This window comes from Erpetoichthys calabaricus, chromosome 10 (assembly GCF_900747795.2).
Source record: "Erpetoichthys calabaricus chromosome 10, fErpCal1.3, whole genome shotgun sequence".
Lineage (NCBI taxonomy): Eukaryota > Metazoa > Chordata > Cladistia > Polypteriformes > Polypteridae > Erpetoichthys > Erpetoichthys calabaricus.
This window is the reverse complement of record NC_041403.2, coordinates 32,556,002-32,574,757: the sequence shown is the minus strand read 5'-3', so window position 1 is coordinate 32,574,757 and position 18,756 is coordinate 32,556,002. Positions and strand designations below refer to the sequence as shown.

At 36.5% G+C, this 18,756-nt stretch overlaps 1 protein-coding gene across 1 annotated transcript; it reads right to left on the bottom strand.

Moving 5' to 3' along the window:
• Nucleotides 1-626: 626 nt before the first annotated feature.
• On the bottom strand, nucleotides 627-18,410 carry c10h1orf53 (chromosome 10 C1orf53 homolog). The gene is made up of 3 exons (XM_028810575.2): nucleotides 18,122-18,410; nucleotides 2,269-2,370; nucleotides 627-1,364 (listed from the first exon to the last, which is right to left on the bottom strand). The coding sequence occupies exons 1-3, from the start codon at nucleotides 18,353-18,355 to the stop codon at nucleotides 1,293-1,295; spliced, it is 408 nt and encodes a 135-aa protein (XP_028666408.1). The 5' UTR covers nucleotides 18,356-18,410; the 3' UTR covers nucleotides 627-1,292.
• Nucleotides 18,411-18,756: the final 346 nt, after the last annotated feature.

Genomic DNA, 18,756 nt, shown 5'->3' with positions numbered 1-18,756 from the left:
TCACCAATCATCCAAACAGTAACATCTTTGGGACACAGGAAATCAAAACACATAGAGGAAATCCTGGCAGAACATCCAGACTCCACGTACATAATGACCAGGTGCAAGGTAGCAGTACTAACAAATGCAGCATCACACTGCCCAAATAATAATTTGAATAAAATTATAATGATTCTGCTTTTTTTGAATAAGAAAGATTAACTGACCGGTCTCTGAATATGTAAATTACTATTCTTAGTAAGATAGCATACTATACCTTAGTGACATGACATTTATTCAATGAACACAATCCTTAATATCAATAAAATATATTAAAAATGAATACTTATATAATTTTCATATAAATATTTTCTAGTGATATCTCAGGTGTAAATTGTTCATCTGTGCTATTTTTACAGTTTATTTTATATTTGGTGGTTAGATTTCAAAATAAACAATATTCTACCCTGAACATTAAAATGTTATAGCTAAATATATCCAGAACAGGCTGCAAAATGTGTAGCTCTTGGGTAACGCTAAAGGAGACAAGGTTAGAAAGAGAAACAAGGTCAAACTGACAAATGTTTAATCTCTGGAGTCCTGCAGGTTATTAAACACCCCAAAGAAGGCAAAGTGTGACATTCTCATCAGTTTTACTTCTTTTCTGATTTATTCTTTTTTAATATAATCCAACTTGACTTTGTTGACTTTGTTGTATTCCAACCACACATCAGATTAATGGAGGTACTAATTGTTAACTTACTGACACTTAGGCATAACACAAAGGAGATACTGAAGATAATTAGGAGAGGACATCATCAAACCAAAAATGCTGACAGGGCACAACCTCTGCATTTATAGTGTCCACTGTATTCTTGTATACCTGCTTCTTTAAAATAAATAAAATATCAGTGGCTGCTACAACAACTTAATATTTGTTACTGCAGAAGTTATCCTTCTCGTATAACATCATCATTGGGAGCAGAAATACATTCTTTCCAAAAAATAGCAGAATTCCTCTGTTACTCTTTAAAAGAGAGAAAATACTGCACAATTGCAAACTAATGTAAGTTTCAACATTGTTCAGTTTAATAAATACTTAATTCAAGTAAAACACCTTAACAATGAATCCATTAAAGTCTGCTAGATTGTTTCATATTATATTTTAATGCTTGTGACATAAATTAAAACTATATAACAAAATATGACCATGCTATAGGGCACATAACAATAATTCAGTGAGTTACAGGATGCTAGCTATCATCCTATTTCTTTTTTATTTTCTTCATAAAATGCCACTGAAATGTCCATGTTTAGGTATAAAAAAGTGAATTGAAAATTTTCTTTTTCGCAGGGTCTTGGACATTTTCTTGACCATATGGACACTGTAAAGAAATTAAATAAGAAAAATAATATGATATAGAACCAGAAAGCATTTTATGTGTAATATATCCGCCTCCAGAATTAAGCCATGCTGCATTTTTCTTTAATCAAATATATTTGTTAGATTTTTCTCTTAACTCAGTCTACTTAAGTCATTTTAAAAATTAACTTTTTATTAGCATAAAACCATTTGGTCCTGCCCTTCTCTATTTGTTACATTAAGTTAGGTTGGTTTATGCTGATTTGGCCGATTGGATTTTACTTAGTCAGGTAACTGGCAGGGTTGCCCAGAGAACAACCAAAGTGAACTTTTCTTCTCAAAATATTCAGAAGCCCATTTTTGTTATGCAGGTGAAGAACAACTAACAATACTTTGCTGTGATAAGCAATACGCAGAAATATACCCATCCATCATGGAAATTGTATTAATTACCAATGTTTTTCAATCCTCCAATATAAAACAAAGTCAAAAACAGGAAACAAAAATAAGAATGCTTGTAATTGGTTTTATGAAATATCAGATCATTGAAATGGCCAGATGCGCCTTCTGCTTCATTCATTATGTATTTCACCTTTAAGTTCATCTTCGTGTATAGTGCTAGACTTTAATTAGGCTCTCAATACAAATTTAAAATAGGTTTTGTTTTGAGATGCATTTAGAATTTCCCATAGCTTTAAATATACACTGTAACATAATAAAAACACTGAAAGGAGAACAAGAAATGTATTCTGTAGATCAGAACAGCTACACTACAACATCTCAGAGCATGGTCAGGAAAGTCTCAGTAGCATGGTTAAAAAATGACACATTAATACACCATAATTCTTTATTGTCAAGAAAACAATGTTAACATGTTAAACACATCTTTGTTTTATATAGTTGTATAATTCATAAAAGATACCTACATGTCTGCATGCAGAACCACAGCACCTTCCCCTCTGAAGATGGGCATACTCGGTGAAGACCAGGTATCCAGTCACGGGATCTTTATATGTCTGCTGTCCATTCTGTAAACAAAATAAATATTTTTAGCAGCTTATACCTCATTTACATTTATAGCAGCCAAAGTGAAACATAACTTTGTAACATAAAACTCAATGCCATATGCAGAAATTATTTTAAAAAGGGAATTTAATATAATATTCTATATCTTGTTTTATGAAAATGCATTTTCCCATAAATCACACTTCAAGCATTTATTACTGCACATAGATATTCTGAGTTTCTCTATACTGTTTGTAATGCTGTCATTGACAACTTAGGGAATAAATGGTTTTATATTATGTAAAAAATGTACATTATTAATCAATTCACCTTTAGACAGAGCTCTAAAAGCTCGCTGTTATTATAGGCTTGTAAGCATGTCTTGCCATTAAAAAAAAAAAAACTCAACAAAGGAGATGTGGACATTTCAGTTCATCTATCTCATTGTGTTAGCTAACACATAAAGTAAGATGTCCCAGTATTTTAGTGTCATAAGTGCATATCCCAGTCATACATTTCTTGGCAAAGTAGTGGATGTGCATTTCCATTATGTGCCCAAACAAAACTAATGAAAAAAGGGGATGTGCAACAATGTCAACCATTACAGGCTTTTCCCACCCATCACTGAAAACAATAAGAAATGTTTAGAATTGCAGTGCTCTCTGTACACCTGGCAGGGACTTAAAGTGACATTAAAGGCGACATGTTTACTTAGATGTGATTTACTACAAACAGATCTGGAGAGGAAAAAGATGTTATAAAAAAAAAAAAAACAAATTGCCACTGGACCTCCTTTGTTTGCTTGAAACAGACAGAACAATAATATCGTATCTTCAAATTTCCGATCACAACAGATTTTCAGGTTACACAACAATAAAAATATTTATTTATATTGCACATTTTCATACAAAAATGTAGCTCAAAATGCTTTACAAATAGAAAGAGTTACAATAATAAATTACAAAACATAAATAAAAAGACAATACAAATAAGCAACTCACAGTATTATTCATTAATTTGCTAACAATATAAAAACTGATATTTAAATATCGCATTATGTTATATGTCTTCCACGTGAATAATGATGTAACATTATGCAAATGCAAATATTTTTTTCCCTTTTTTGTTAACAGTGAATAGAAGTGAGAAAAACAAAGGAGTTGGCTTCTTCTGCTTTTGCACAGCAGTACTGCTGATGAGTAGACAGATTGATTGGCTTCTAGAATGCTCCTTAAAGATGCTGTTTTGTGTGTATATTGAGTGGTAGGATGCCTCTGTTTGCGAACCTAAAACAGAATAAACAGCCTACTAAAACAAATGTATCCAAAATGGAGGTTTCCTGTTAAAATAATAATAATAAAAATTACAAAGAAAACCATGATTAATCAGAGAAGAACAAGGAATCAAAATGATACAAAGGTAAAGAAAATCCAAAACAAATTTCAAAAAATGCAATTGCTGGCATGTTTTGAACCCTTGTGTGTGTCAGCATACAGATATGCATAGTTTAATGTCTTTCTTGCAAACTCTCCATCTGCCCTTTCAATATAATACTGGCAGAGTTTACTTCCTGACATTTAATAAAATCACTCCGGGAGTTATACTATGTATGCTATTGCTTGCTTGAACCTTTGTGGGATCAACTTCCTTGTCACCTTCTATGCTGAAGGTATAGTAGACAGCCTGTGGCAACCCATGTCTAGTTGAAAAAGATCACTTGTGCTCATCTGCATTCATTTCAGTTTAAGAATAGCCTTTATCAGGATCATCCTCTGTCCAATGCCACTTTCCTGCTCCTTAAACCCTCTGACATCTCAGTTTCAGTTAGGCAAGCCATAAAAATTTAAATTACTATTTAAACTAGCTGAAATTCTCGCATTGCCTGGGTATATCTGTAGAATGGGGTAAGGTAAGAAAGCAAATTTGTATGTGATTTTTAAATGCTGACCCTTTTGTCATTGTTGGCTGATCCATCTATCACATACACTACAGTAATCCCTCACTTATCGCGGGAGATAGGTTCCAAGGCCGACCGCAATAACTGAATTTCCGCGAAGTAGGGACACCATATTTATTTAATTATTTAACGTGTATTTGGACGTTTTTAAACCCTCCCTGTATTGTTTACAACCCACCCTTTACTCTATTAATAACAGGGACAACTGCTAAGCAATATGAAATCGGTAGATAAGTTTACACTTACTGTATAGCGAAGTACACGTAGCTATATATGAAGCGATGATGGTGATGAATATGCTGTGCAGTAAAAATGATGACGATGAAGGTGATACTCCCCTGAATGCAGTAGCAAGAGCACGTTAATGCTGAATAAGTGAGATGAGACTTCCTGGTTAATGCAGCACTCCGTCACTGAGCCAATCAGCAGCACACAGGAACTTAACTGCGTGCTCTGATTGGGTAGCTTCTCAGCCATCCGCCAATAGCACCTCTTGTATGAAATGAACTGGGCAAACCAACTGAGGAAGCAAATACCAGAAGTAAAAAGACCCATTGTCCGCAGAAACCCGCGAAGCAGCGAAAAATCCGCGTTATATATTTAGATATGCTTACATATAAAATCCGCGAAGTTGTGAATCCGCGAAAAGTGAACCGCGAAGTAGCGAGGGATTACTGTACTTCTCTATCAACTTCTCTTAACTTCTTCAAGTTAAGAATTTGTTATTTTAGTTTGTGACTGGAATCCATTTATTTGTGGTCACTAATTGCTTGGTTGGAACTATGAATGCATTTTACTGGTTTATTGTGATTTTACAAATGCAGTAGATGCTTAATCCCATATTAATAAACTAGATCGATTGTTGAATAATTTTGACACTGCATGTAAGCTTGCAAAACTATAGGTTTATGTGTTCTTCCCTCTATTGAACCCTTATTCAAGGTGAAACTTTTAAAACTCTGGAAATCTTATATGTTAAGTTGTGTTAAAACTAATATACATGCAAACTTGAACATGAACATCTACTCAACTGTTCTGGAGTAAGCACTGGTTTTAGTGGTGTTGGTCCTACCGTCATGATCCCCCACTGTAAATATATGATGTTTTAAATTGCATGAACAACAATGTAAATACAAAATTCTGTCAAAGAATACATTGCCATTTTTGAGTGATGCAAAATGTTTTGTGTTGGTCCCCACCATTCCATCATTAATGTGGTTTGTAGCCTAACTGGCACCAAACCATAAACAATATGCCAATTTCCAAGACCAATCTTAACGATATGTATTTTTTTCTTTCTTCTGGAACATTTATGTACAGTTATTAAAGGCACACATTTGACATAAAATGAAAACAATCAGAACGATGAAATACATGTGAGAATAGTAGAACCATTTAGATTCAGTATTCTCAATAAAAAGTCTTGTAATGCAATAATAGCTATAATGATTTGAAGAACTCATTATCAAAGAGTCCTTTAAAGATTTGGATTTTCCCCATATCACTAAACAAAAACAATTTCCACAGACAGGATTCCCTAATGACTGAAACAAACTATTTTATAGGCAGGATCACTGAATTTTGCTTGCTGCTATCAATTAAGAATATTAAATTCAATAAATACTTAATTAGAGAGAAAGAATCACTCATGCGGCGCATCTTAACTATTGCAATAAGCCCTAGTTATGTCCATGTTTTCAGTGTGTGGTTTAATTTCTGTTGTTAAGCATTAACATAATATACTTTCCATTTTGTTTATTTATACACAAATGCTGTGATCCTGAGCCAATTTTTGTAGTCAATTTCAGGATGCTGTACCTTTTATTATTTTTTCTATTACAAAATTGTTTTAAAAAGTGCTCATGTATAAAGGAGTCTATAATCCTTCTCCACTTTTCCTTTACTCTATGATACATGGAAAACTCTTAAGAAAATTTTACTGATTCTATTAACTCCACAAAATCAGTTTGTTCAACAGTTTCTAACTTTTTCCGTATGTGTGATTCAAAGCAGGTTTCTAGTATCATGCACACTATACAATATATTTTAATGAAGCCAGTTTTTAATATAAAGTAAATAGTACATTATCTTTAAGAAGTTGTGTGGCATTTAGTGCTACTCTATGCAGCTGCACACATGTGAGCGATAGGCAATGTGTTGCTGGAGCTGATATCAAAGCAAAAACCAGGCACAGCTTAACAGTTACAATGCAATTTCTCTCTTTTTTTTTTCAATTTTACTTGGAAACATTTTGACTTTAAACTGTGAATAGGACTAGCAGTATTGTAACCATTATGTGCATGAAGGTGCTTTGGGAGATGGTAGAACACTAATGGTAATTAGCAAATAGTTAGGCTTTGGGACAAAAATGGATGGGCAGTTCATTTGAATGAATATAACCTATGTACAGGTACACAGATACATCACAGCACACCATATGAGCACAGATCGAATAGCCCTGTGTACAGGATAACAATAACAGATTATCCTAGGTTAATGCAAAAACAAAAACAAAACACAGCTACTTGACCTCAGGTACACAGCACCACCAAGCAAAGCTGATTCCCCTCACAAAGAAATGCAAATACATGGCAACAAAGAGCATTAAGGGAAGTTCAGTTTGTGAACTACAATTCTATAAATGTATGGCTTTAAGGCTGTGCCCTGTTATAATGATTTAGTGCAGCACTGATGGTCAGTGTTCCCCTATTGGACACAAAGAAGTTGCAGACCATTATTCAAACTGGCAGAAGTCATGCTACAATGAGTAACATAAGTATCTGAGGGCAGCAGGGTAGAGCTGTATCTGAGGATCATGGTTATAATACATTTTGAAGCTTCCAAAAGGCTAGAGGCCCTATTAGGATAACTCCTGACCCCACAAATAACCTTTATGCTCCACTTTGTTAAAACTCCCAAGATGGAAAAGAAACAATCCTTATACTTTGTATGTGGCATTCTGAGGTTGTTCTTGTCACCTAATATGGTACACATTTAGAGGGCAAGCCACATTCCAAGTCAGAACTTGATCAAGTGTATTCACATAAACTGTAAAGTATGGTGGCTTCAAAAACACAATTTCTATTGGTGCCTGAATAAAATTCAACGCAAGAATGGCCTTGGGCCTTTTTAGTGGCATGTCTTGTCATTTCGAATGGCATCCAGACTTTCCTGCCTATGTATTGTTTCATTTTCCCCACTGTGTTACACTGTTTTTCTGAAATCTTAAACAAGACTTGATATAAAACTGAAATTTGGTTCTAACAAGATTAGTCACTGCAGTGGAAAATTGATGGTCAGTTTGAAATAATTCTCTGTTCTCTCACATTATTGAAAGCATTTGTCACACTCTTTGTACTGTATCTCACCAACAAGCAAGCAAGAGAAAGAAAGAGTTTTTCACATGCTCATCTTTTTATATTTTGGACACAGCAGCTAACAGGAAAGATCAAGTGAATGGATAATCAGATCTACTGTAAACAGATTTAGTTAGACCTAACAGCCAATATGGCTGGAAGCCTGTTTCGCTCGAAATTAAACTTCTTTATTTATTTTAATTCCTTTTTCACCTTAACTTGGGAAATGCTTGTTAAAAATACCCAATATGCACAGTGTACAAAAGATACAGTATGGTTACAAGATGCTTAGATTTCCAACTACCGGACAGGAAAGACTGCCTCTAGCTCAGTTTTGTAGAACAGAATTAACTGAGCAGCTATGCACCAACATTGCTTCAAACTGTTTTGCCATTGCTGCATATTAAAATATCTTGCAATTCTGAAATGTCTCATGGTTTATCTGAACACCACTTTGTGGCTTCAGAATGAACTTTTAATACACTGTGCTTTTTTCATCCCCCAAGGTCTAAGCCATACATTCAAACTTTTTGAATATCATATAAATTATATTTTTCTATGCTGTTTGCTGAATTGGATTAAGCAGGTTTACGATTATTATGTTATGCATAGATCCCTAATAGTTAACAACCATTTTTCCTAACTCCCTGGAGCCTTAGAGTCAGTTTCGAGAATCCACATCTGTGACTTGTTCATATTCAGAGTGTGCATTCTCATTGACAGTTATAATATCTGTAAAGCTTCATTAAGATTTGTTTTGATTTGGAAACAGAAAAATATACACAGTGCAAGGATGGCAAAATACAGTGGGTGATGTATTTTATATGATAATGTATTGATACACATTTACTACTCTTTTTAATCCTGTATTATTTTTCTGGGGCTCAAGTGCTATGTCTGTTTTTATATACAGTACATCTTTCTGAGCACTGGTTGTTTAAAGTATGAAGGTACGGGACTATTCTGGGGATGTGTTGATGTCTCCCATTCATTCACATCTCACCACTCTGATTCCAAAGCACTTTACTGTAAAAAAAGATGTTTTTTTAATTTCCTATCTTTTCTGGAGAAATGCTATTGGACACTTTATAATACAATTAAATATTGCTAGCAGTTTAATATTAACAACAACTATCCAAATTGTTTAGTTTTCTGGGTAAATATCAAACGATTGTCAGATAAAGTAGTTCACACTTCTAGGTTTCTTTTCCTATTTATTTTGACTTTGATTTTTGGTTAGTGTTAATTATTTGGGCTCTGGGTTTTTCTTTTTCAGCTTTGACTTTTGTTTGTCTTTTATTTTACAATTTTTGCCTTCATTTCCTAGATCTGGGTACTTTTCTAAACCTGCATTTCACTTATTGCAGACCACCCCCCTAGTTTGCTTCCTCAGGCTATAGTAGGTCTGCATAATCTCAGAAAAATATCTAATTATGACATTTTTCACCAATATTGTGATTTAAATTGTGATTACTTTCAATTTGTAACTTAACTGTTCCTACATGTAGAGAAAAGCCAAGCAAAATGACACGTTTTATTGGCTAACTAAAAAGATTACAATATGCAAGCTTTCGAGGCAACTCAGGCCCCTTCTTCAGGCAAGATGTACATTTTACATCTTGCCTGTACATTTTACATCTTGCCTGAAGAAGAGGCCTGAGTTGCCTCGAAAGCTTGCATATTGTAATCTTTTTAGTTAGCCAATAAAAGGTGTCATTTTGCTTGGCTTTTCTCTACATTCACAATGGCTAACACGGTACAACACCCTAGTACTACTGTTCCTACATGTAAAGAATCAAATTTAAGGACACAACTGCTACATGTATGTATTCAGACAATCTATTTTTAGACTGTTATACTGTAGCTTTTGTCACCAAAGAGCAATAAAACTTAGAGAGCAACCACAAATCTTGCCTTGAAAGGAGTAATTACCAGACCTTAAGCCCACAGACCTCTTACTGTTACCATGCCTCAGCAAGGCATACAAAAAATATTCGAAAATAAAGAAGAAAAAAAAACAAAGATTCGTAATGTTTAGATAAGTAATACCAAATGGCTTTGCCATATAATTGCAAACTGAACTGAATTATTGAGGAGAGGCTGCCAAAAACAAAATTAACATTGGTGGAAGTCACGTTATACTGTACAGCTCTTCATTGACAGCAGTATATGGCAATGTTGACCACTACACAACAGGCTACATTACAGGTTATGGAGACTATTATCAAGTACGGCCATGAACTTTTATTTAAGACATTTATTAAATACTAGCAAAATATCCGCGCTTCGCAGCGGCGAAGTACTGCTTTAAAATTTTAAATAGATAGATAGATAGATAGATAGATAGATAGATAGATAGATAGATAGATAGATAGATAGATAGATAGATAGATAGATAGATAGATAGATAGATAGATAGATAATAAACTGAGGGAAAATATACAGTACCAATAATTATTTGTTAAGGATCTCTTTGTATACCATGTTGTCAGTTCGCCCCTCTGGTTGTAATATGACCAAGCTGTGCTCTGAGCTTACTCTTGGCCATGTGAAAAGCAATCTTGCCTCAAATAAATGCCAAACCCTTTTGTAGGGTCTGTCTCTGAGACTTATTAAGTTGTCATTGCGAAGCAGAGCCTTACTGGAAATTGTAGGCATTTGCAATTGAAATGGGAGATCAGAGGGTTATAACGGGGATCTCTCTCCCATGAGATCCGCCAGTAAAAATAGTTGCCTCAATTAGGTTCGTTTGCAGGCATGTGACCTGAAGTCTCATGCCGTTACAAAGTTTCGGTGGCTGTAAGTTTCTCAGTAACACCTATTGTGCCCCAACCTTCAAAATGAGATTATACTCTGGAGTGCTGGAGGATTCAGAGTGTGGACCGAGCTGCAGGCTATGGACGTATATATGTACGTAAGTAGGATTCAGTTTAGCGTTGGGAACACGCGTACCAAATTTCTTGAAGATGGGCCCATTAAGTAACAAAGACGTTGGAAAGTTCAATATGGCGGCCGACAGTGGTGTCATACCACCGAAATAAGTACGTACATCGGTGTCGGTTAGCGCAGGGAAGCCGCCTACCAAATTTTGTGAAGATGGGGCCATAAATAGGAAAGTTTAACATGGCGGACGTTGTTGACCGTTAGGACGGTTACGTGTAGAATTTCGAAATGAAACCTGCTTAACTTTTGTAAGTAAGCTGTAAGGAATGAGCCTGCCAAATTTCAGCCTTCTACCTACCACGGGAAGTGGAGAGTTAGTGATGAGTGAGTCAGTGAGGGCTTTGCCTTTTATTGGTATAGATGCATATTGAGATGAAGGACAATGCTACTCAATCCGCCACAATGCATGTTATATGTGATATGTTGGTTTGATATTTTGGAGTGGCGCTTGGGTGGTGGCGTGTCCCTATAACTGTACTTGTTAAAGTTGGCATTCTGAAACAGCAACAGAGGATTACAAACTGCTGCAATCTGTCCTGTGTATTGTTGGTAGTGATGTCATGAGTGAGAAAGCACTTTAATTCATTTCAGTGGTACAACTAAACAATTCAGCTGCTTACGGGACCTGGTAATTACTCATCTTCTGCAGCTCACACAATATTAATAACTGATAAACTTCACAATTCCTTTTTTTTTAATTTATCATTAACAGTTGTGTGTTAGTAATGTGGTTATGTTTATTGTCCTGTATCAGGGGTGAACATCAGCAAGAGGGTTAACTTATATTTCTAAGTCTGTGTAGTGCAGTTATTGTGTAGAATTAATCATTAATATGTTTGGTATTTGTTTAAAAAATGTTTCTTTCTGAAACATACAAACAAAAGTATTATACCAGTATCTACTTGTGTTTTAACTATACACTGGTATGAGTTTTCGGCACTATTAGATGAACTTATCTGTACACAGTCCATGTATTCATCATTATTGGGCTTTACTTCCCAATACAAGACATTTGCTCTCTTACAAGAAGATTTCTGGGAGTTGGGAGGAAGAATGGGGAATGTAAGCCTTCATGAAATGAACAAAGAATGCTGAACTTATGTATATTGCACAGAATAATTAATATCACAGCTTTTGCGAATTGAAAATTGCATTATGTCAGCTTGTGAGTTAGACATGAAATCAGTTGCTAATATAGCCCAATCCTATAGCACTCAATTAACAACAACAACAAAAAAAATGATAAAATACACAATAATTTCATGTCTTCCCACATTACTCAGGAGGCAAGCATAAATTTGTGATATTTTATTTTTGCTTCTATGCACATTAAAATAATGCTCCTGCTTCATTCCTCTGACTGCTGAAAACCAATGGTAGTTTGGTCAATTTATGCTCCAATTTCATACACTATGGCACCCGAAAAATAATTGAAGTTGCTCTGTTTAGTTTTCATAACTAAGTTTTTTGACATACAGTAATCCCTCGCTACTTCGCGGTTCATTTTTCGCGGATTCACGACTTCGCGGGTTTTTAAATACAAGTGATTGCCCGCCTATCGCGGAAGTTATGTTCCAGACCCATCAGCAACAGGAGAAAATCCGCGATATAGAAAGACCATATAATAAACATTTTTATAGTTTAAGCCTTAAAATACCCATCCCACATGCTTTAAACACATGTAAACTTATAAAACACACTTTGTTAACACATATGATATGTGGATGTCGGGCTAAGGATATGAGTAACATCTCACTATTATAAAACATTTTAACTTCACGCAAGACAAGACAGTGAGACAGGAAAATTGGTGATGTACAGGCTTTTAAATTATTGACACGCAGAGCGACAAGCAGCACAAAGCCAGCACAAAGTCCACTTCTCCTTAGCGTTCATTCAGCTCCCCACCCCCTTGACAATGCGAAGTGGCAGGAACGTACTGCGCTTCCGGGGAGGGGGTGTTTGAGCGAAAGTGCGTTTAGCCCTCACACACCCACACACACACACTCCTCCTCCTCCTTCCGAACGCGCAGAGCGACAAGCAGGCATTTTGGCAGAAGCAGCACAAAGTCCATTTCTGCTCAGCGTGAGTTCAGCTGCCCCCCTTCACAAAGCGAGTGCAGACACATTGACGTCTGATCACTGCGTGCAGTGTGCAGTGTTGGTCTGAGGTGTTTAAGAATGTAGAAAGTGTTTAAGAGCATAGGAAGTGTTTATAAGAGCGTGGGAAAGGTTAACAAGAGAGTGAGAAAGGTTTATAAGAGTGTGGGAAGGGTTTATAAAGCCTTAAAATATGTATAAAATAATAAAAATAAATATAGGTCGCTACTTCGTGGATTTTCACCTATCGCGGGGGGCTCTGGAACGTACCCCCGCGATAGGTGAGGGATTACTGTAATGAATTAGGGAATCTCCAGTAGCATCAACAGATGGCTAAAGAGTGTTGATTCTGTATCCAAACTAGTGTCTCAAAGACGAGACATGACATATTATACCCCCACATAACAACAGCTAATATAATGTGTGGTTAGAGTGGTGCTGATGATAATTTTGGTCACTTACCCATTAAAAGACCAAGCATCAAATTAGAAATTCCCAAATGATCTAAAAAAAATGAGAGTGTATGGGATCCGAAAATATCTATTTTTCATACCTTTCCCACCAACTCTAAATTAGCTAGGCATTTTGTTGTACACAACTGTTTGTAATGTCAGCAGGAGACACCCATAACAAATGCAAGGCCTGCGGAAGCATGAAACAAATTAGACTTTTATTTTGGAATTTACCAGACGCCAGACATAAAAATCATAATAACAAGATACTGAGTCTGTAAGCCTTCTGTGACCACAATGCTGCTAAATAAATTGCTGCTGCAGGATGTTTCTTCCTCTGGTCTGGCAATGCTTTAAAATCACTACACCCAACTCCAGGATGCTGGCTGCTAATTCAAAAAATCTGACTCTCAGATTCTGTACTGTTTGTGCTGACTGAAATTTCATGTCACTGCAATGTGCTAAAATTGAAATTAAATCAAGTGATTTTTGCTGATTCTCATTAATGTATCTGCTAAACTTGGCAGGCTACTGTAATGCTCTTGATTGAAAAAAATTTCACCTTCCATTTCAGATAATAATGTCAATATTAAAGCCACTGCCCTAAATTTAAAAACTGATGCTGCACAACAGATCAGTTCTTTAAAACAGATGTCACTAGGACTCTAGAAGTCACACCTGAACGAATGCCTCTTCTGATAAAGGACTGCAAATTTAGAACAGACCTTAGCCAAACTGTTACACATAAAATGTTCAAAGATTCAACCTAAAAAACACTGTATCAATGCAATAATAACTTTTTTTTTTTGTCAATGTCTTTTAAATTTTCAGGATACTAGACAGGTCTGCGTGATTTCAAAGTTTGTATAAACTGGTGCAGTTACCCGCAGGTTCCCTGCCCTTAGTGACAGCAATACCCATGTGAGTAAAGCAAATCAGATCATTGCTTAGGAAGGCTTAATTTTTCCTTACACATTTATGTGGACTAAAGATTCAAATTAACCAGATACTTTAGTTTCAAAAATATTTTGCTTACCTGAGATGTCTTAATTTATAGAAATAAATTATTAGTATACACTTTTTTGTTTAACTCCCACATTTTTCTTACTCTTAATTGTGAATTTTTAGGTGGTGAGATACTTCTGTCAGGCTAAAGTGTGTTGTTAAAGTAGCCTGTAAATGTTGTCCTTACAAAGAGCTTCTTTTCTTCTGCGCGTGCACCACATTAACAACATTTTGAACAAAAATCTTTACATGCCTATCAGACAGCCTTGATGTCACAACCACTCCAAACCCATTAACAGCTGTGTTTGGTGGACTCCCAGACATGCTTAAAGTGGAGAAGGACAATCAAACTGTAATTGCCTTTACTACACGACTAGCACTAGACTTATCTTGCTCAAGTGGAAAAATCCCACCCCACCACTTTTAAGTCAGTGGATAACTGATGTTAAATAATACTTAAAACTGGAAAAAAAAAAATCAATTTCTCACTTAGAGGATCTGTTCAAAACTTTTTTAAAATATCCATCCATCCATCCATTGTCCTACCCGCTATATCCTAACTACAGGGTCACAGGCACCTGCTGGAGCCAATCCCAGCCAACACAGGGCACAAGGCAGGAAACAAACCCCGGGCAGGGTGCCAGCCCACCACAGGGCACACACACACACCAAGCACACACTAGGGACAATTTAGGATCGCCAATGCACCTAACCTGCATGTCTTTGGACTGTGGGAGGAAACTGGAGCACCCGGAGGAAACCCACGCAGACACGGGGAGAACATGCAAACTGCACACTGGGAGGACCCAGGAAGCAAACCCAGGTCTCCTAACTGCGAGGCAGCAGCGCTACCCACTGCGCCACCGTACTGCCCTTTTTTAAATATGGTAGGATCTAATCAATAACATTTTAGAATAATCTTCCATTTCAGGGAACAGGATACACTTCCTTTCTTGTTCCTTTTATAGAGTACCTTTGGTTGCTGGCTGTCCTTTCTTTCTCTTGGGTGGGGGTTGAATTTTGCTTTGCTTTAAGTTTAACTTGATTGTATGGAATGTTATCTGCTTCTAATTAAAATCAATAAAAAAAATAAAGTTGCTTTTCCATTGGATGCCAGGCTTAAAGTATATTTTGAAATTGTTTTTTGTGTGGTTGCTGCTCCCCAAATCTCCTTTGTTGCAAAACATTGATTATTCGATATTTTATAGACAGAAATCATGTATGATGAATTTCTAAATTTATTTTGTATTTTTGATATTTGTTACACTGTATTAATCTTATATAATTTATGTTTAATTGTACTCATTATAATTTAATATAATATACAGTACTTTATATAATAAATTGTAAATTTCCCCTTGGGATTAATAAAGTTTATCTAATCTAAACCAATAATCTGGTTGATTTTTTTCCCAGGGTAAGCATCAATGAATCTTTTCTTAAACTGAACTCACTCCAGACCTTTCTTTCACATTTTCTGCGACTGGCTGAGCTGCATGGGGCCACCCTATGTAGCCACTTAGTTCACTTATGCCAGGGATCTCAAACTCCAGTCCTGGAGGGCCACAGTGGCTGTAGGTTTTCATTCTAACCCTTTTCTTAATTAGTGACCTGTTTTTTGCTGCTACTTAACTCTTTTTTCCTTTCATTTTATTTGACTTGATTTTTAAGATTTCTTCTTCTGAATTGCTTTGTTTCTTTCCTTAATTGGCACCCAAACAGAAATGAAATGTGAAGTGAGTGAACCAGCAGAAGACCACCTAAGTCAGTGCCTCAAACACCAACCAATTTCACTCCAACAAGTTGCTTACTTAGGCGCCGATTCTTGTTGTTAATTAAACTCGTTCTTTAATTCCATGGCTTGTTGCTGCTCTGATTGTACAATAGCAGACATTTCCGTAATTGTTCATTTTCTCTTTTCTAAGAGCACTGTTAAAATGTTTTGGGGACCTGAGCACGGCAACATTCCTGAGATCCTCATCTTTCTTTATTTTCAGATATTGTATGATGGATGCAGTTTGCTGGTCATATTTTGGCTTATTTTGAATCTCATTATTGTTTGGCTGCTAATTAAGGAAAAAGAAATGAGGAGTCTGAGTCTGCAAGAGCAAAGCAATTAAAGTGAATGCAAAAGAAGTTAATTAGTAATTAAGGGTTAGAATGAAAACCTGCAGCCACTGTGGCCCTCCAAGGCTGGAGTTTGAGACCACTGGCTTACAGCTTGAGCTGGCTCTAGGACAGGGGTAGGCAACGTCGGTCCTGGAGTGCCACAGTATGTGCAGGTTTTTGTTCCAACCCAGTTCCTTAACGAGAACTCAATTATTGCTGATGAAGCACATATTGCTTAAGTGACATTTTAATGCTTCATTTTAGTGGTCTCGCTTGTTAAGGTTCTCCAACCTTAATTGCTTATTTCAATCTTAAACTGCTGCATTCAGTGTTTTAATTGCTCCTTATTAGCAATAAGATGTAAAACAGGGGTAGGCAATGTCGGTCCTGGTGAGCCGCAGTGGCTACAGGTTTTCATTCAACCCAATTGCTTAATTAGAAACCAATCATTGCCAATCTCAGACCTTATTTAATTTTATGGCTTGTTAGTCTGTGCAATGTAAGGCTCTTATATCGTAGATTTTTTTCCTTTTCAAGGATATCATCCAAATGATTTGAAGCCTAAAACAGATCATTTTCAGTCTGTCACATTTTTCTATTAAGTGTTTTATTAAATCAAACCGTGCATGATGAACACACAGAGATGTAATTAGAAAAAAGCTAGCTGGAGAACTGCTGGCTGCTTTGTCTTTTACATCTTATTGCTAATAAGGAGCAATTAAAACACTGAATGCAGCAGTTTAAGATTGAAATAAGCAATTAAGGTTGGAGAACCTTAACAAGCGAGACCACTAAAATGAAGCATTAAAATGTCACTTAAGCAATATGTGCTTCATCAGCAATAATTGAGTTCTCGTTAAGGAACTGGGTTGGAACGAAAACCTGCACATACTGTGGCACTCCAGGACCGACGTTGCCTACCCCTGCTCTAGGAGGTTGTGTCACAAACCTCTCCACTCCAAATGGATCCGTCTATGACCATTTTTGTTGAAAGACATACACTATGATCTTATGTTGCATCTTATGATTCTGGCATAACTTGAAAATGGGGTATTCATTTACATAAATGCAAATATAATCATTCCACTAGTACCGAAATACCTCCTTTCAATCATTCAACCATCCACTTAATTACTCATTCCTTTTTTCTGCTTTTTCATTATTGCCCTTTTGTACAAAATAAAAGCATGAGGAGTGCAGGCACAAAAAATGGATTAGTCTGGGGAAGCAGTGAGACAGTGGAACGAAGTGAACTGGTCATCTAACCTGCTTTAAAATGAAATACATTAATCAAAAAGCTCAGACAGCCCATTAACAGACGTAAGCCCAATTAAAAAGAGATAGTCATCCTTTAATTTTCTTGAATGCACCCTCATGGTCTAACAATAAAGCATGTGTCAAGTTTAGGCAAACCCATTTATCCAATCATTTTAGGTTTAACACCCACGTGACACTTTAAGTGCGCTATAACCCTATTAGCTATTATAAATTTAATTTGTTGGAAAATAAAGAGTGAGAGATGAGAGAATAAATTGACATACGATGGTGTTTTGACATTGTTCCATGAGTCCTTGTACTGATTCCGTACAACTATACATAAAGTTTACTTAAACGTGGACGCTAACTTTATATAGTTCTACATGTTTGAATTTGTATGAGTGACAAAACAACGAAATTGTAATATCCCCATCATGTCTGTTTTAAGGCAAATATTGTGAAAAAATCTGGTGACTGTTTTTGTCAATCCCAATTAGAAGACAGGTCCGCTTGTTAAAGTCTTTTATATCTTGCTGCTTCAGGTTCTTCAAAATGCCAAGCCCAGGCAGCCGTGCCCGCGCGGCGCGCTCCTTACCTCACAGGCCAGTCGGTGGATTCGCGCGATGTCGCGATCGGTTGGCGATAACTTCGTCTCATCGGCCCCTTCAGCCAGCTTGTCTCGCGTCCCCCTCCAACAAGCGTGGCGTCGCAGCGGCCACACTGGAATGCCACACGACCCTTTTGGTAAAGTGGATGCAGCCCCCGCGTCGTGTATGACGAGCCGTGCAGACTTTAAAAATGCTAATGCGCTGCTGCCAGTAGCCGTCATTGGTGCAGTTCTGAAACATCACGTCAGGAAGCAAAAGACTGACGTTTGTCACGTGTTAAGTTTTAGTTGTGCGTGTCCAATTCAACTGTGCAGTACGGTATGCAGCCTCGAAGTCAGGCCTGAAAACAGACTTGCGCTTTTATTAGCGTATTAAGGTAGACTTGAGTAAACTTCACTTTGCGCTCGCCGGTAAAAGTGTGACAAGCCGTCCGAACTCTTCGGAACACTTGAAGTCTTGTATAGAACATACTGAATTACGTTTACTTATAAGATGATTACATAAACCATCCACCTATCCATTTTCTTAATCCAAATTTAGGATCGGGTGTGGTGCTGAACATAATTCTGCTAGCACTGGAAAAAAGGGAGGAACCAGCTCTGAACCTCCGCGAAAATTAAAT

Bases quoted from the DNA above. Each gene is read 5' to 3' on its own strand.
- c10h1orf53 (XM_028810575.2), bottom strand. From the start codon at position 18,355: ATGACGGCTACTGGCAGCAGCGCATTAGCATTTTTAAAGTCTGCACGG. The intron at 2,371-18,121 runs GTAAGGAGCGCG...TTTTGTTTACAG, and splicing joins TCCACCGACTGGCCTGTGAG to AATGGACAGCAGACATATAA. The intron at 1,365-2,268 runs GTAGGTATCTTT...ATTTCTTTACAG, and splicing joins GTGGTTCTGCATGCAGACAT to TGTCCATATGGTCAAGAAAA.